General features: G+C 53.1%; 5 protein-coding genes across 5 annotated transcripts; 3 read left to right on the forward strand and 2 right to left on the reverse strand.

Moving 5' to 3' along the window:
- Window positions 1–99: 99 nt before the first annotated feature.
- BO80DRAFT_405580 (Gfo/Idh/MocA family protein) lies at window positions 100–1,862 on the reverse strand. Its single transcript, XM_025717722.1, has 5 exons — window positions 1,629–1,862; window positions 1,414–1,576; window positions 652–1,347; window positions 491–581; window positions 100–435 (listed from the first exon to the last, which is right to left on the reverse strand). Exons 1-5 carry the CDS (start codon window positions 1,650–1,652, stop codon window positions 171–173), a joined length of 1,239 nt encoding a protein of 412 aa, XP_025576060.1. The 5' UTR covers window positions 1,653–1,862; the 3' UTR covers window positions 100–170.
- A 308-nt stretch (window positions 1,863–2,170) lies between these two features.
- On the forward strand, window positions 2,171–3,356 carry BO80DRAFT_464277 (dihydrodipicolinate synthase family protein). Its single transcript, XM_025722642.1, has 2 exons — window positions 2,171–2,242; window positions 2,297–3,356. Exon 2 carries the CDS (start codon window positions 2,298–2,300, stop codon window positions 3,303–3,305), a length of 1,008 nt encoding a protein of 335 aa, XP_025576061.1. The 5' UTR covers window positions 2,171–2,242; window position 2,297; the 3' UTR covers window positions 3,306–3,356.
- A 371-nt stretch (window positions 3,357–3,727) lies between these two features.
- BO80DRAFT_493155 (putative PHD finger domain protein) lies at window positions 3,728–6,980 on the reverse strand. Its single transcript, XM_025723799.1, has 2 exons — window positions 4,199–6,980; window positions 3,728–4,149 (listed from the first exon to the last, which is right to left on the reverse strand). Exons 1-2 carry the CDS (start codon window positions 6,644–6,646, stop codon window positions 4,009–4,011), a joined length of 2,589 nt encoding a protein of 862 aa, XP_025576062.1. The 5' UTR covers window positions 6,647–6,980; the 3' UTR covers window positions 3,728–4,008.
- Window positions 6,775–9,214, forward strand: BO80DRAFT_493156 (QDE-2-interacting protein; the record flags this gene model as incomplete). The annotated part of the gene is made up of 3 exons (XM_025723800.1): window positions 6,775–6,784; window positions 7,644–8,049; window positions 8,098–9,214. 3 exons carry the CDS (start codon window positions 6,775–6,777, stop codon window positions 9,212–9,214), a joined length of 1,533 nt encoding a protein of 510 aa, XP_025576063.1.
- A 1,192-nt stretch (window positions 9,215–10,406) lies between these two features.
- Window positions 10,407–11,524, forward strand: BO80DRAFT_380578 (putative transcription regulator PAB1642). The gene is made up of 2 exons (XM_025716808.1): window positions 10,407–11,378; window positions 11,429–11,524. Exon 1 carries the CDS (start codon window positions 10,606–10,608, stop codon window positions 11,365–11,367), a length of 762 nt encoding a protein of 253 aa, XP_025576064.1. The 5' UTR covers window positions 10,407–10,605; the 3' UTR covers window positions 11,368–11,378; window positions 11,429–11,524.
- Window positions 11,525–11,650: the final 126 nt, after the last annotated feature.

Consider the following 11,650-nt stretch of genomic DNA (forward strand, 5'->3'; position numbering starts at 1 on the left):
CCCTATCTTATCCACAAAGGCTAAGGGGCGAACGCCACTGCAACTTTAAGGTTCTGGTGAACTGTTGACGCAGACCTGCATGTTCACCGCAATAGATTGACCGGAATCAATGACATTCATACAGGCATGCATAACCATGCAAATACATACAGGTCTCTATAATAAGGTATCTACTTCAGCTCCCACTTCCCATCCTCAGACACAATCTCGACCGAGCGCTTCTCATCCAGCGAGATGCGTCCCGCATGCAGGATAGCTGTCGTGGCAACTGTGTTTTGCAGGGTCGGGATGGGTCTCGCATCCAGTTGGTCGAGCGTCAACCGGCCCTCATTGACAGCCGTGACGGCGTCAATGAACTTTTCGAAACTGATGTATCCGTAACCAGTCTGGCCACCGAAGTTGCCCTCCTCATCGGGGGCATACTTCATGTAGAACCTACGCACCAGTTAGTCAGTACAAGTCCAATCCCTCTCTGTAAAAGAAAACGTACGGGTTAATCCAAGACAGTCCAGACTCATCCTCTGTGACATCATAGCCACGCTTAGCCTGGTTAACACGGATTTCGCCCTTCGACCCCATATCTGTGTCTGTCAGCACAATCCCCAATAATCCCCAGGGAATGCGAAGGCGAATAAAATGGAAATAACATACAATGGAAGTACTGGTTCGAGTGTACGCCTGCCCTCTGCGGCGCCGTCCAACTGGCCGTATAGATACCCGTGGCCGTCCTCGACCCATCCTTCTTCTTCCATTCCACAAGCAAGGTAATTGTATCCTCCGTCTCATTGACACAGCCCAACTCGACCGCCGTTCCCGTAGCCGCACTGGCCGTTACCTTAATGGGGACATAGTCTGGCACCATACTCTCACAAACATCCACATGGTGGCTGTTCAAGTAGTAAGAGATATCGGAATCCTTGCCAGCCCACGCCTTGAAAGTCTCCAGCTGACTCTTCGGCTGACTCATGTAGCTGTAGAAGTAGTTGAAGTCTCCAAGCTTGGAGGCCTTGGCACGGGCATCACTGTAGGCCGGGTCGAAGCGCTTGTGGTGCTCGATGTAGACAACGACATTGTGTTTGCGGGATTCGGTGAGAAGGTCAAGGTGGTCGCGGAGGAGTTGGGTGGCGGGCTTGGTGATCAAGACGTGAATCTTGCGCTGAATGGCGTACAAAGCAATGGGGTAGTGAGTTGGGTCGGGGGTGAAGATGGTGATTGCGGAGCCTGCGGGGAGAGCGTCAATAGCGGCTTTGTAGGCTTCTGGGTCGCTGGTGTTATCGGCGGGGAAGGAGGAGAAGGAGACGTCGAGGTTGTTGTAGACTTCGGAGATGTTTTTCTGGAGGTGTGCGCCTGAATTTCTTCTGATTAGTTTTGAAGCGGCAATTGAGTGGTAGAGGCTTCAGGAGGATGTCTTACGGATTCCGGGAAACTTGGATCCAGATACGCCCACCATGCTCAGATTGCCCACTTTTCCGCGACGACGCAGGTCAAAGAGTGTCAGACCCACGACACCCACTTTCTTGTCGGAGGTCGAGGCAGCACCGCCGACGTAGCCGGTCGTGTACTCGCCTGTTCCTACCTGTGTTCCTGGTTAGTGGGCAAATTGGGGGGAAATAGAGAGAAGGGCGTACCATCAACACATCAGGGGGAGCCATTGTGATTGCTGCTGTGTGAAGCTACCCGAGGAAAAGGTTTACGGGGGTTGAGAAGATGACGGAAGAAGAGAAACCTGCTGGTTTAGTGGGCTGGCGGTCTTATAAGAGAACCTGCTGGACCGGGTTTCTGCGGGGTCATTAGCCGATGGCTGGTCGTGCTATACGAAGGGATTGCATCAATGGTGGAAGATATACACGATGCGACAATCCCTTGGATGGCTATGGGGTCGAACAGTATCTTACGGAGGACCATGACTCGAGTATTCTGTACTCAGGAAACCCCCGATTTCTATGCCTGGCATGCTGCTGTACTGGTACTTTCCCACTGCATGACAGCTGCTGTCGGCGTTTGATACCGACCAAAGAGGCCAGTCTGCTACCGTGCGCCTCTGATTGGTGGAGAAATTCATCCGAGACGGTGGGGACGTGGGATGATACCAAAACGGTACGGCAAGGCACGCGGGGTAAACATGAGGGGGGGTTCTTCTATATAAATCATCGCAGGATGGACAGTGCCAACCACTGCCTCCCAACACATCCATCCCATCAATTGATTATATCTCCCGATATACTCATATATAATCAATCAAGTACATACACCACTCAACTCCCAAACCGATACCAAACTAACAGCAAAGCAACAGAATGTCTCCCACCCCGCTCCGCCCCGGAGTTTACGCTCCAACCATGACCTTCTTCGACCCCTCGACCGAAGACCTGGACGTCCCCACCATCCGCCACCATGCCGTCCGCCTCGCCAAAGCTGGTCTCGTCGGACTGGTCTGCATGGGCTCGAACGGTGAAGCCGTGCACCTCACCCGCGCCGAGCGCAAGACCGTGATCAGCGAAACCCGCACCGCGCTCGTGGAAGCCGGATTCTCCAACGTCCCCGTCATCGCCGGTGCCAGCGAACAATCCATCCGAGGCACCATTGACCTCTGCAAGGAGTCCGCCGAAGCCGGTGCCGAATACGCCCTGATTGTTCCCCCCAGCTACTACCGCTACGCCACGGGCAATGACGAGACCCTCTACGAGTTTTTCACCGCCGTGGCAGACGGATCTCCCATCCCTCTCATCCTCTACAACTACCCCGGCGCGGTGGCAGGCATTGACATGGACTCGGACCTCATCATCCGTATCTCGCAGCACCCGAACATCGTCGGCACGAAGTTCACCTGCGCCAACACAGGAAAGCTGACCCGTGTTGCGTCCGCCTTGCATGCCATTACACCTCCCTCGCCTTTGGCTCCGGCGGAGCGCAAGGTGCCCAACACCAAGACGGTGGCGAACCACCCATATGTTGCGTTTGGTGGTATTGCGGATTTCTCGCTGCAGACGTTGGCGTCTGGAGGATCGGCGATCTTGGCTGGCGGCGCGAATGTCATCCCTAAGTTGTGTGTGCAGATCTTTAACCTCTGGAGCGCGGGTCGCTTTACGGAGGCTATGGAGACCCAGGAGTTGTTGAGCAAGGCCGATTGGGTTCTTACCAAGGCGGCTATCCCCGGCACGAAGAGTGCTATCCAGAGTTACTACGGATACGGTGGATTCCCGCGCCGGCCGCTGGGTCGGTTGACTACCGAGCAGGCGGAGGCCGTGGCGGAGAAGATCAAGGATGCCCTGGAGGTTGAGAAGTCGTTGCCGGATATTGCTTAGTTGAATGTATCATATAGATTGTCATTGTGAATACAGCGGTTTCCGAGATGTATGAGATGTGCATTTTTGCGATAGCGTAGGTGTGTCTGAGTAGAGTCGGCGTTCGGAACGAACGCCGAGTTAGGTGGGCTGCAGGGATGGTACCCCCACGCTATAAGCTGGTTAAGGGTATGCTGGTTGGTGGACAAACCGGTCGGTCTTGAGGGTCAAGGTGGAGATAATTGGTGAAAGTCGGAGTCTATCAGCGTGGAAGAATCTATTCGACTCGACGCGCCCAGGCCGGCTAAAGGATGAGCCAGCTGAGCGATGCGCGAGCACGTGAATGAACTGCGCAGAAGAGCTTTAGTTGTTAGGCAGATTCAGGAGATTGTCGAGCTGCGTAAGAACAGTTGCGGAGGAGTGAAATATACCGAACTCAAGAGGACAACGGGGCGATCATGGTTGCCTACTTAGAAAGTATACTGGCATGTACAATAAGAAAGAAACTGGTGGACAAGCGAGACGACTGCCTCAAGCTGGTATACACCGAATGACACCCAACACCATCCATCAATCATTTCGCCACGCTGCGAATCAAGATAACGAACTATGAGAACAAAATTGAGCCCTGTGCATAAAATGGGCCATGCTGCCAATCGTGGTCTCGTCACATATACACCACAAAGTCACTCCCCGAAATATGGCCAGCCACAACGGCGTACCTTCATCTCCGTGGATTATTCTTCACAATTCCATCCGCACCCTTGTTGAATTTGACACGACAGTCTGGACAGTACCACTTTGCCGTGCGACTCGGGACCTCTGACAGGCCGACGCAGTCGAGATGGAACCATTCGCGGTCACACTAGTCACGTTAGCTACACCAGGTCAAGTAGAAAAGGCAGAAGGCATACTTCTTGGTTCTCACAGCAGATCATCGTCCCGAAACTCACGTCTCCGCACAGGCAATACCGCGGTTCATTCGGATCAATTTCCTCGAGTACCCCGTCCTCGTCAATTCGAATATCCTCGCGTGCCAAGGTTCCGTCTTTAAGCCCAACCTCACGCGTTCCGATCCGTTTCTTCCCAGGCTTTGCTTTGCGGCGACCATAGCTAACCGCGGCGCCGCCATCTTGGCCTGAAGACACAGGACCCGGTGCTGGACGTTTCCGCTTGCGATTGGGAGCACTCACACTGGTGGCTCGGGCGGTTTCCGGAACTGGGGTCCTTCGGGCGGGTGTCGCGCTCTTTTGGCGAAGTTCGCGTTTAGTGGTAGTTGCAACGACGCTAGCATTGGCCGTTGGTTCTAGTGACAAAGCGGCCGAGCGGCGAGAGGGAGGTCGAGTGACCGGCGGCGTGGGCGTAGCTGCTTTTGCGGCTGCAGCCACGGCTGCGGGTTGCGGGATAGAGCGTTTGGATCCAGTTGGAGACAAAGGTAAGGAAGGTTTCTGTGACTCGGAAGTTTCCGCAACCGGAATAGGGGGGGCTGCAGTTGTAGATACTTCGGGGATGGTAGTATCTGTGTCAACGGGAGTGAGGGATTCTTTGCTAGTTCGGCGGCGTTTGGTCGCACTTCGGAGCGAAGAACGGGGTTCAGCTTCCGCAGGCGCAACAGCAGCAGCAGTGGTAGCGGGGACAAGCGGAGCAGGGGAAACAGTAGATTCAGGAGAAATAGCTGGAGCAGCGGGAGCAGCAGGAGGAGCGGGCGTTAGAGCAGGAATAGGGGGGGCAGGTGCAGAAGGACCGGCAGACGAGAAGGTTACAATTGAGGTAGTAGGATCACCAGAAGGAGAGGGTGCAGCGGACACTGAGGGAGGGACAGACACTGAGGTAGTAACGGACGTGGAGGGAGCAGTAGAAGCCGAAGGGGCAGACGAGGCTGAGGGAGAAGGAGCAGGAGGAGCAATGGGTGCCTCTGGGGGTATCACCTCTTCGAGTTTTCTTTTCTTCGTTGTACGACTGGGCTTGCTCACGGCTGAAGCATCCTGGGCACTAGAAGTAGAGATCTCTTTGGGTATGACCTCTTTGGGCGGGGCCTCTTTGGATGGGTTCTCCTTCGGTGAAATTTCTTTGGGTGAGATCTCTTTGGGTACCACTTCTGACTGGCCTGCATCTTTGGCTGTTTGTTCTTGTGCTGCGGCGGCGGCGGCAGCAGCAGCAGCAGCGGCCTGCTCCCGGGCCTGGTTCTCCCGCTTGAGCTTCTTGGCCTCGTTGAGTTTCATGCCGCGATTGCTAAGTTTGGTCTCAAACGTGACCTCAGTGTCGCCGGTTGCCTCGCTGCGTTTGGTCAGCTTGCCAGGAACGTACGTGTTCATGATATCGTCACAGTCCAAGAATTCAGTACCCGCGGCCTCGGCCTGTGCTTTTGCCGCCCGGTAAGCTTCCCAGCCGCGGCCACGCAAGGCTAGTTCACGATGAATCATGACCTCGCTGGGTTGCCAGACAGCGTTTTTCTTCATCTTCTTGCGCAACTTGGTCATTTCCCATTCAGTCAGGCGCAGCCATGGCATGTCCTCACTTCCAGGTTTAGCATCTTCTGGAGGTGGCTTGAGCATCGCCAACGCATTGCTGGTCGATATGGCTGGAGCCGTAGGCCCCTGGGCACCGGCTTGGGCCAGCCCGGAGACCCGCGATCGCCGATTGGCTTTCTCTTTCTTGGTCGGTGCAGCTGCCGGCTCTGCAGGCGACTCCGAGGGCGCCACTTTGGTATCCGCTTCCACATCGGAATGCTCCGTGCTGGCTATGGGCGAATCGGGATGCAAGTCGGCCAGATGCTCGGCAGAGATGAGGGATCGGCGTGTGCGCGATTTGGGCGCGGTCGTCGCGCGAGAGGTATCGTGGCTATCTAGACGCAAGGTGATGCGCGTAGTGGTGGGTGGGCCGGCAGCCTCGTCGGCCTTTTTAGTCGATCGGCTTCGTTTGGTGGTTGCGAGGGGTTGTGGTGGAGGGGTGGGTTCGCGCGACGCGGGTTTGGGGAGAGCTTCGAGCTTCTGTTTGATGCTGTCCAATCGGTTGAAATGGCGATCAATCACATCGTAGAGACGACAGGCCTCTGCATAGGCCGATTCACGCGCGTTTATGGCGCGATCGAGCTGGGCGGAGATATCCTTGCGCAGGGTACGCGCATCGGGGCGCACGTCGGGGGGGAGGTTCGGCAGCTGGCCATAGGCCTTGGTGAGATCATGGACGGTCTGGGTAGCTTCCAGATAGCGTTCGTCAAGGCCGCGGATGAGTGTCAGGGAACGAATCAGGTCAGCGGGAAGGTATTCGGTGTAGTCAATGTAGTCGGTGACGGTGGCCTGGGCGTCGGGATCAAAGGGGCCGTCGAGGATTAGGCCGCCGGCGTCGTGGTAGTCCGCCATGCCATCCAACAAGTAGACAGATAATGTATAAGAATGCGAAGTGGTGATGGAGGGAGCGATGGAGGGAGCGACGGAGGCAGCGTTGAAGGAACGGGCGGAGAGATGGTCAGAGGTGGCCGGACGGCACCATGGAGAAGGGTGCGGCCAGGAAGAGGGACTGGTCCGCACTTTTACATGGGGGGAGCTTGACAGACCAGGGCCTGCAAGCTGAGGCAAAATATGGAGCAGAAGTAAGAAGAAGGGAGAATGAAACAAAAGGAAATAGAGCCACAGAAGGGCGGGGGGTGAAAAGCAAGGTAATTAGATAGATAGATGGATGCGATGTGAATGATCATGAATGGATGGGTCCGGCTGAGTTGCTGGCCAGTTGCAGCCGGAATTTGGAACCACCGCGGATACCGGAGCCCGGCGAATTGTTGTTCCGGAGGGTGACAGGTCACTGCACAACATGGATATACCTCTCTTTTTTACTTTAATTCCCGCCGGCAACGCTGCATTGTTGAACTGTGGTTACTAAATTACGCCTGTTGATGTTGAGAGGATGCTCCAGTCAGCCAGGGTACCGAGTGGGACGAGAGTAGACACCCCCGTAGTATCTTGTTTACATCGGGTGAACAAAGTATATCAGAGTAGCTCCACCTAACGAATAGTAACCTCTATGTATTTTCACGCGACACTCCTCCCTATGCCCATTATTCACCATGCATCTATCCGCTAAAACAAAAAAAAAAAAAAAAAGGGAATGTCAAGATCTAACCTACTTATTTCTAATTGTCTTCCCATATGATTGGTTCATTGACCAGTGAATATGAATTTGGGGGGACTTTGCACTACCGTCTGCACCACCACCGTTTGTCAACCAACGCCCAGTTCCTTCTCCTTTCTCCTTTCCCTGCTCTTCTCTTTCCTTACTTACCTAACCCTTCTTTTTCACCGTTCTGACAATCGATCTCAGTACTGCGTTCTCAAATCGTTCCATCAATTCCAATGAGTCCAGAAGAACGGTTGGGACTGCTCTTTGCGCAGGATGAGGCCCTTCTCAAGATAGATACTGGCCGACGTCCTGTGTCTGACTCGCCCGACCGGCCCACGGCACCTGAGACAGACTACTCCAAGCATACAGGAGAGGAAACCAAACCCTCGGTTCCCACTAGCCAGGAGGCAGCTCAGATCATTCAAGAGCCCCCCCTAGAGGGCCATCATTCCTCACCAGGATTGCCTTCTTCACTTCAAGAAGAGAAGCCTAATCTTGAAACCCTGCCTATTAGACCCTCTAACGGTCAATTCAGTCCCCTGCTGGCCATCGCCAGGTATCCTTACAAGAATATCAAAGGGGACCTGAGCAAACAGGTGTCCAACCGCTTCTTTGACGCAGGTAAATTCTGGAACCGTCCATGGGACATGTAAGTGACTGCCATAGCTACTTTCATCTCTGAACTGACAAGCGGAAGATATTACATCCACGCGCCTCCTTCCCTCGGATCTAAATGCGTACTGCTCACTCCCACTAGTGAAGTCAATAATTTCTTCCAGGAGATCAACCGTGAAATGAAGTGCGGATTGTCTCTTTCAACCGACGTGTCAGCCGGGTTCATCCTGACCTTCAAAGATGAATACCCCCAGCCTATCTATGCTGGTCACAGTACTTCACGTGAGACCAAGGACCGTCTTGAGGGGCGGATTTCTGCGCCAACGGAGCACAGCTACTCCGCCGAGGGAGATATGAACGAGGAATATGCCGCGTTTGAAACAATGATGGAGCATGCCATTGACGCTATCCGAAACAAGAAGAAAAGCTCTAAGCAGAAACAGATGATGCGTGCGATGCACGAGTACAACACGCAGAATATGATTCGCCGAATGCAGCGCTACTTCGGCCTGCATCCAGTGGAAGACGCCGATGAGGAAGCAGAGATGCTCATCTGGGATTCGCCAGGCGCGGTCCCCACGGTACAGACGCTAGATGTCACCAAGGCGGCACCACACCCGTTTTGGAGAGAGCCTGTATTCATCAGCATCGACATAGAGTCGAATGAGCGTTGTCATGCGCAGATAACAGAGGTTGGAGTGTCGACGCTGGACATGCTGAGTCTGGTGGGGATCCCGCCGGATGAGAAGGGCAAGGAGTGGCGGTCCCGCATTCAATCCCGGCATCTACGTGTAAAGGAATACGGCCATATTGTGAACCATGACTTTGTGGCGGGTTGTCCCGCTATGTTCCAGTTTGGAGAGAGTGAGTGGGTGTTGCAACGGGATTTGGGGGATGTGGTGCGATCATTCCTACGGTTGGGCGATGCAATGAGTCGTCGTCTCGTGCTAGTGGGGCACAGCCTATCCCAGGATGTCAAGTATCTCAAACAAATTGGGGTGGACGTGGAAGGATTTCGCGACCGAGTGGACACGGCGGAGGTGTTCCGGATGCTTCGAGGGGAGACGTCGGTGCGGTCCTTGGGAGGCGTGCTGGCGGAGCTGGACATGATGGGCTGGTACTTGCATAATGCGGGGAATGATGCACGGTATACGATGGAGGTCCTTGTCGCTAGTCTGCTTGGGGTGAAGAAGGAGTAGACTTGCTAGCTTAGCACTGTTTTTCTCCGAAGGTTGAGTTCTCTAGTATGTTTACAGAATACCGGCCCATCTCCTGCTTTGCAATAGTATTGATAATCATCTCTATACTGATCACTGTACAAGTTAGTGTATATGTAAGGTCGTCAGGTTGGCAGGCCAAAGATACTTCATCTGATCAGTACTTTGTAGATGGTGGCTGCCATAGAACTTGTTTGTGAGCTGCTATAAGATTTTCTGTCAAGTTGATCGAACCTGATGCTTGTGAGGTTTTGCAGCATCTTCAGTTTTCTGATATAGAATTACTACACATGTTTTCATCTATCTATGACCGTCTTTGTTGTCCTGGATTCTCTCCAGCGTCACCAAAGCCGGCATAGGTGAAGGCTTCCTGAACTTCTGCACTGATCAACATCAGTTAATCCGACAAGAACCTTAATCAAAAAAATATCATACGCAGCCTCAATCAATTGGATGAAGAACCATTCATTGCTCAGGGATTGAGTATATCATGTCTTGCATTGTACGTTTTGTCCTCTGACATTCTGTGATAAGCCCTTGGATTTCTGTCTCGTAGTATGCCCTATCGAGCGGAGTTTGCACCACTCACTTAAACTAAATAGAGTATCCGCAATATTCGTTCTCAAGAAATTCAAAATTAGTCATAGAGTTGTTAGAAATCAGGTTGAGGTCACTTTCACGAAGAAGCTTTGCGATTTTATCTTTGCTGGACAAGTCACGGGCGCCTCGAGAAACGATCTCGTAGAAGATGTCGACTGGAAACGCCTGATCTTTAGTTGTATCGGTTTTTGCTCGTGCAAAAGGACAAGGAATGAAGTTAGGAGGAGAAATGAAGGGAGTGCTACTGGGTACTAGGTATGACTTAAGTAACAAGCAGGAATGCCCGGATGAGGATGGGGGATGCCATGCCTAACAAGTACTAAACGAACACCCCTGCTTCATATAAGAATCCGGTCGATCATTCGTTGGGACGGCCACTACCAAGTAGCCAATCGGTAGTAGTAGTCAGTTACCCGGCAGGGCTGTTGATGGGAGGGGTCAAAGCACAGTAGGATCGCGCCAATCTCATACTACTAGCGCGATGCGCAACCCACGATTGGGAAGGGTATTCTTGCTAACAGAAGCAAATCGAATTGTTGTAGAAGGCATTTACAATCATCAACAGGTGGTTCTAATTACTGCATGGGATCTGATGCCTCATGCACAATCCTAATTTAGTAGTCATTGTCGCCGATCTTCTCCACAATCCCCATTGTGCCCCACCACATCATCACCTTTGCTTCAACCCCTCACAAATAACTTACTACTGACACCACTACCATTACCATCACCATCACCATCACCGTCACCACCGTCGGGTCAACACAAGCGGAATGGACGCCTTAACAACCCATCTCCTTGCCCTCACCCCCTCCAACCTTCACACCTCAACCACCCACCCCTTCCTCCACGCCGCCGGCACCTCCACTCTCTCCAAAGGCACACTCTCAGCCTGGCTCTCTCAGGACCGTCTCTACGCACAATCCTACATCCGTTTCATCGGCCTGTTACTCTCAAAAATCCGTCTTCCGTATACCGCACCCACCACCGGCACCTCAGATTCCTCTTCCGAACCTCTCGAATCCCGGATCCTCTCGCTCCTCACTTCCGCCCTTCTGAACATCCGCCGCGAACTCACCTTCTTCGAGACCGTCGCTACTCAATACAATCTCAATCTGACCGTCCCACCACCCGGCGAAACGACCTTCGGCCCGAGCGAAGCGACACATGCCTATGCGGATTTGTTCCTCTCCGCGGGGTCGAGTGGAGTGACCCTGTTGGAAGGGTTGGTGGTGTTGTGGGCCACGGAAGTGTGCTATTTCAAGGCCTGGTGTTTTGCGCGAGGGGTCATGGAGAAGAATATGGCCAATGCTGAGAAGCGTGGGGATGAGGATGGGGGTGCGTTGAGAGAGATGTTTATTCCCAATTGGACGAGCGAGGAATTCAAGGATTTTGTGGATGAGATTGGTGAGCTGGTTGATGAGCTTGCGAGGGGAAGTGAAGGTGGTGACAGGAGTAAGGAGATGCTGGGGCGATGTGAACGGTGGTGGAGGCAGGTTGTTTGGTTAGAGGGGATGTTTTGGCCAGAGGTTTGAGGTGATAAATGGTATATTGCTCTCTAAATTGATAATCCAGAGGACTGATCTCTGCATACAGTAATAGTGGCCTCTATTTTGTTTCTTGTATGGTTGATAAACACTTGCACTTGTTGGCGAGCCAGGCAGAACCACGAAAAATTTACTACTATTCTTGATTCATCTATTTGCCTGATAGCCTTAGTACGCACAGCGAAATAACTGGAGGTTGATTGTCAGATAATCATTTACATGACGATTTTGCAACTCCTGAGATACCAGGAGCCATCACCAAGGGAAAGCG

The sequence above is a fragment of the Aspergillus ibericus genome, assembly GCF_003184845.1.
Source record: "Aspergillus ibericus CBS 121593 unplaced genomic scaffold BO80scaffold_16, whole genome shotgun sequence".
In the NCBI taxonomy this organism is placed as follows: Eukaryota; Fungi; Ascomycota; class Eurotiomycetes; order Eurotiales; family Aspergillaceae; genus Aspergillus; species Aspergillus ibericus.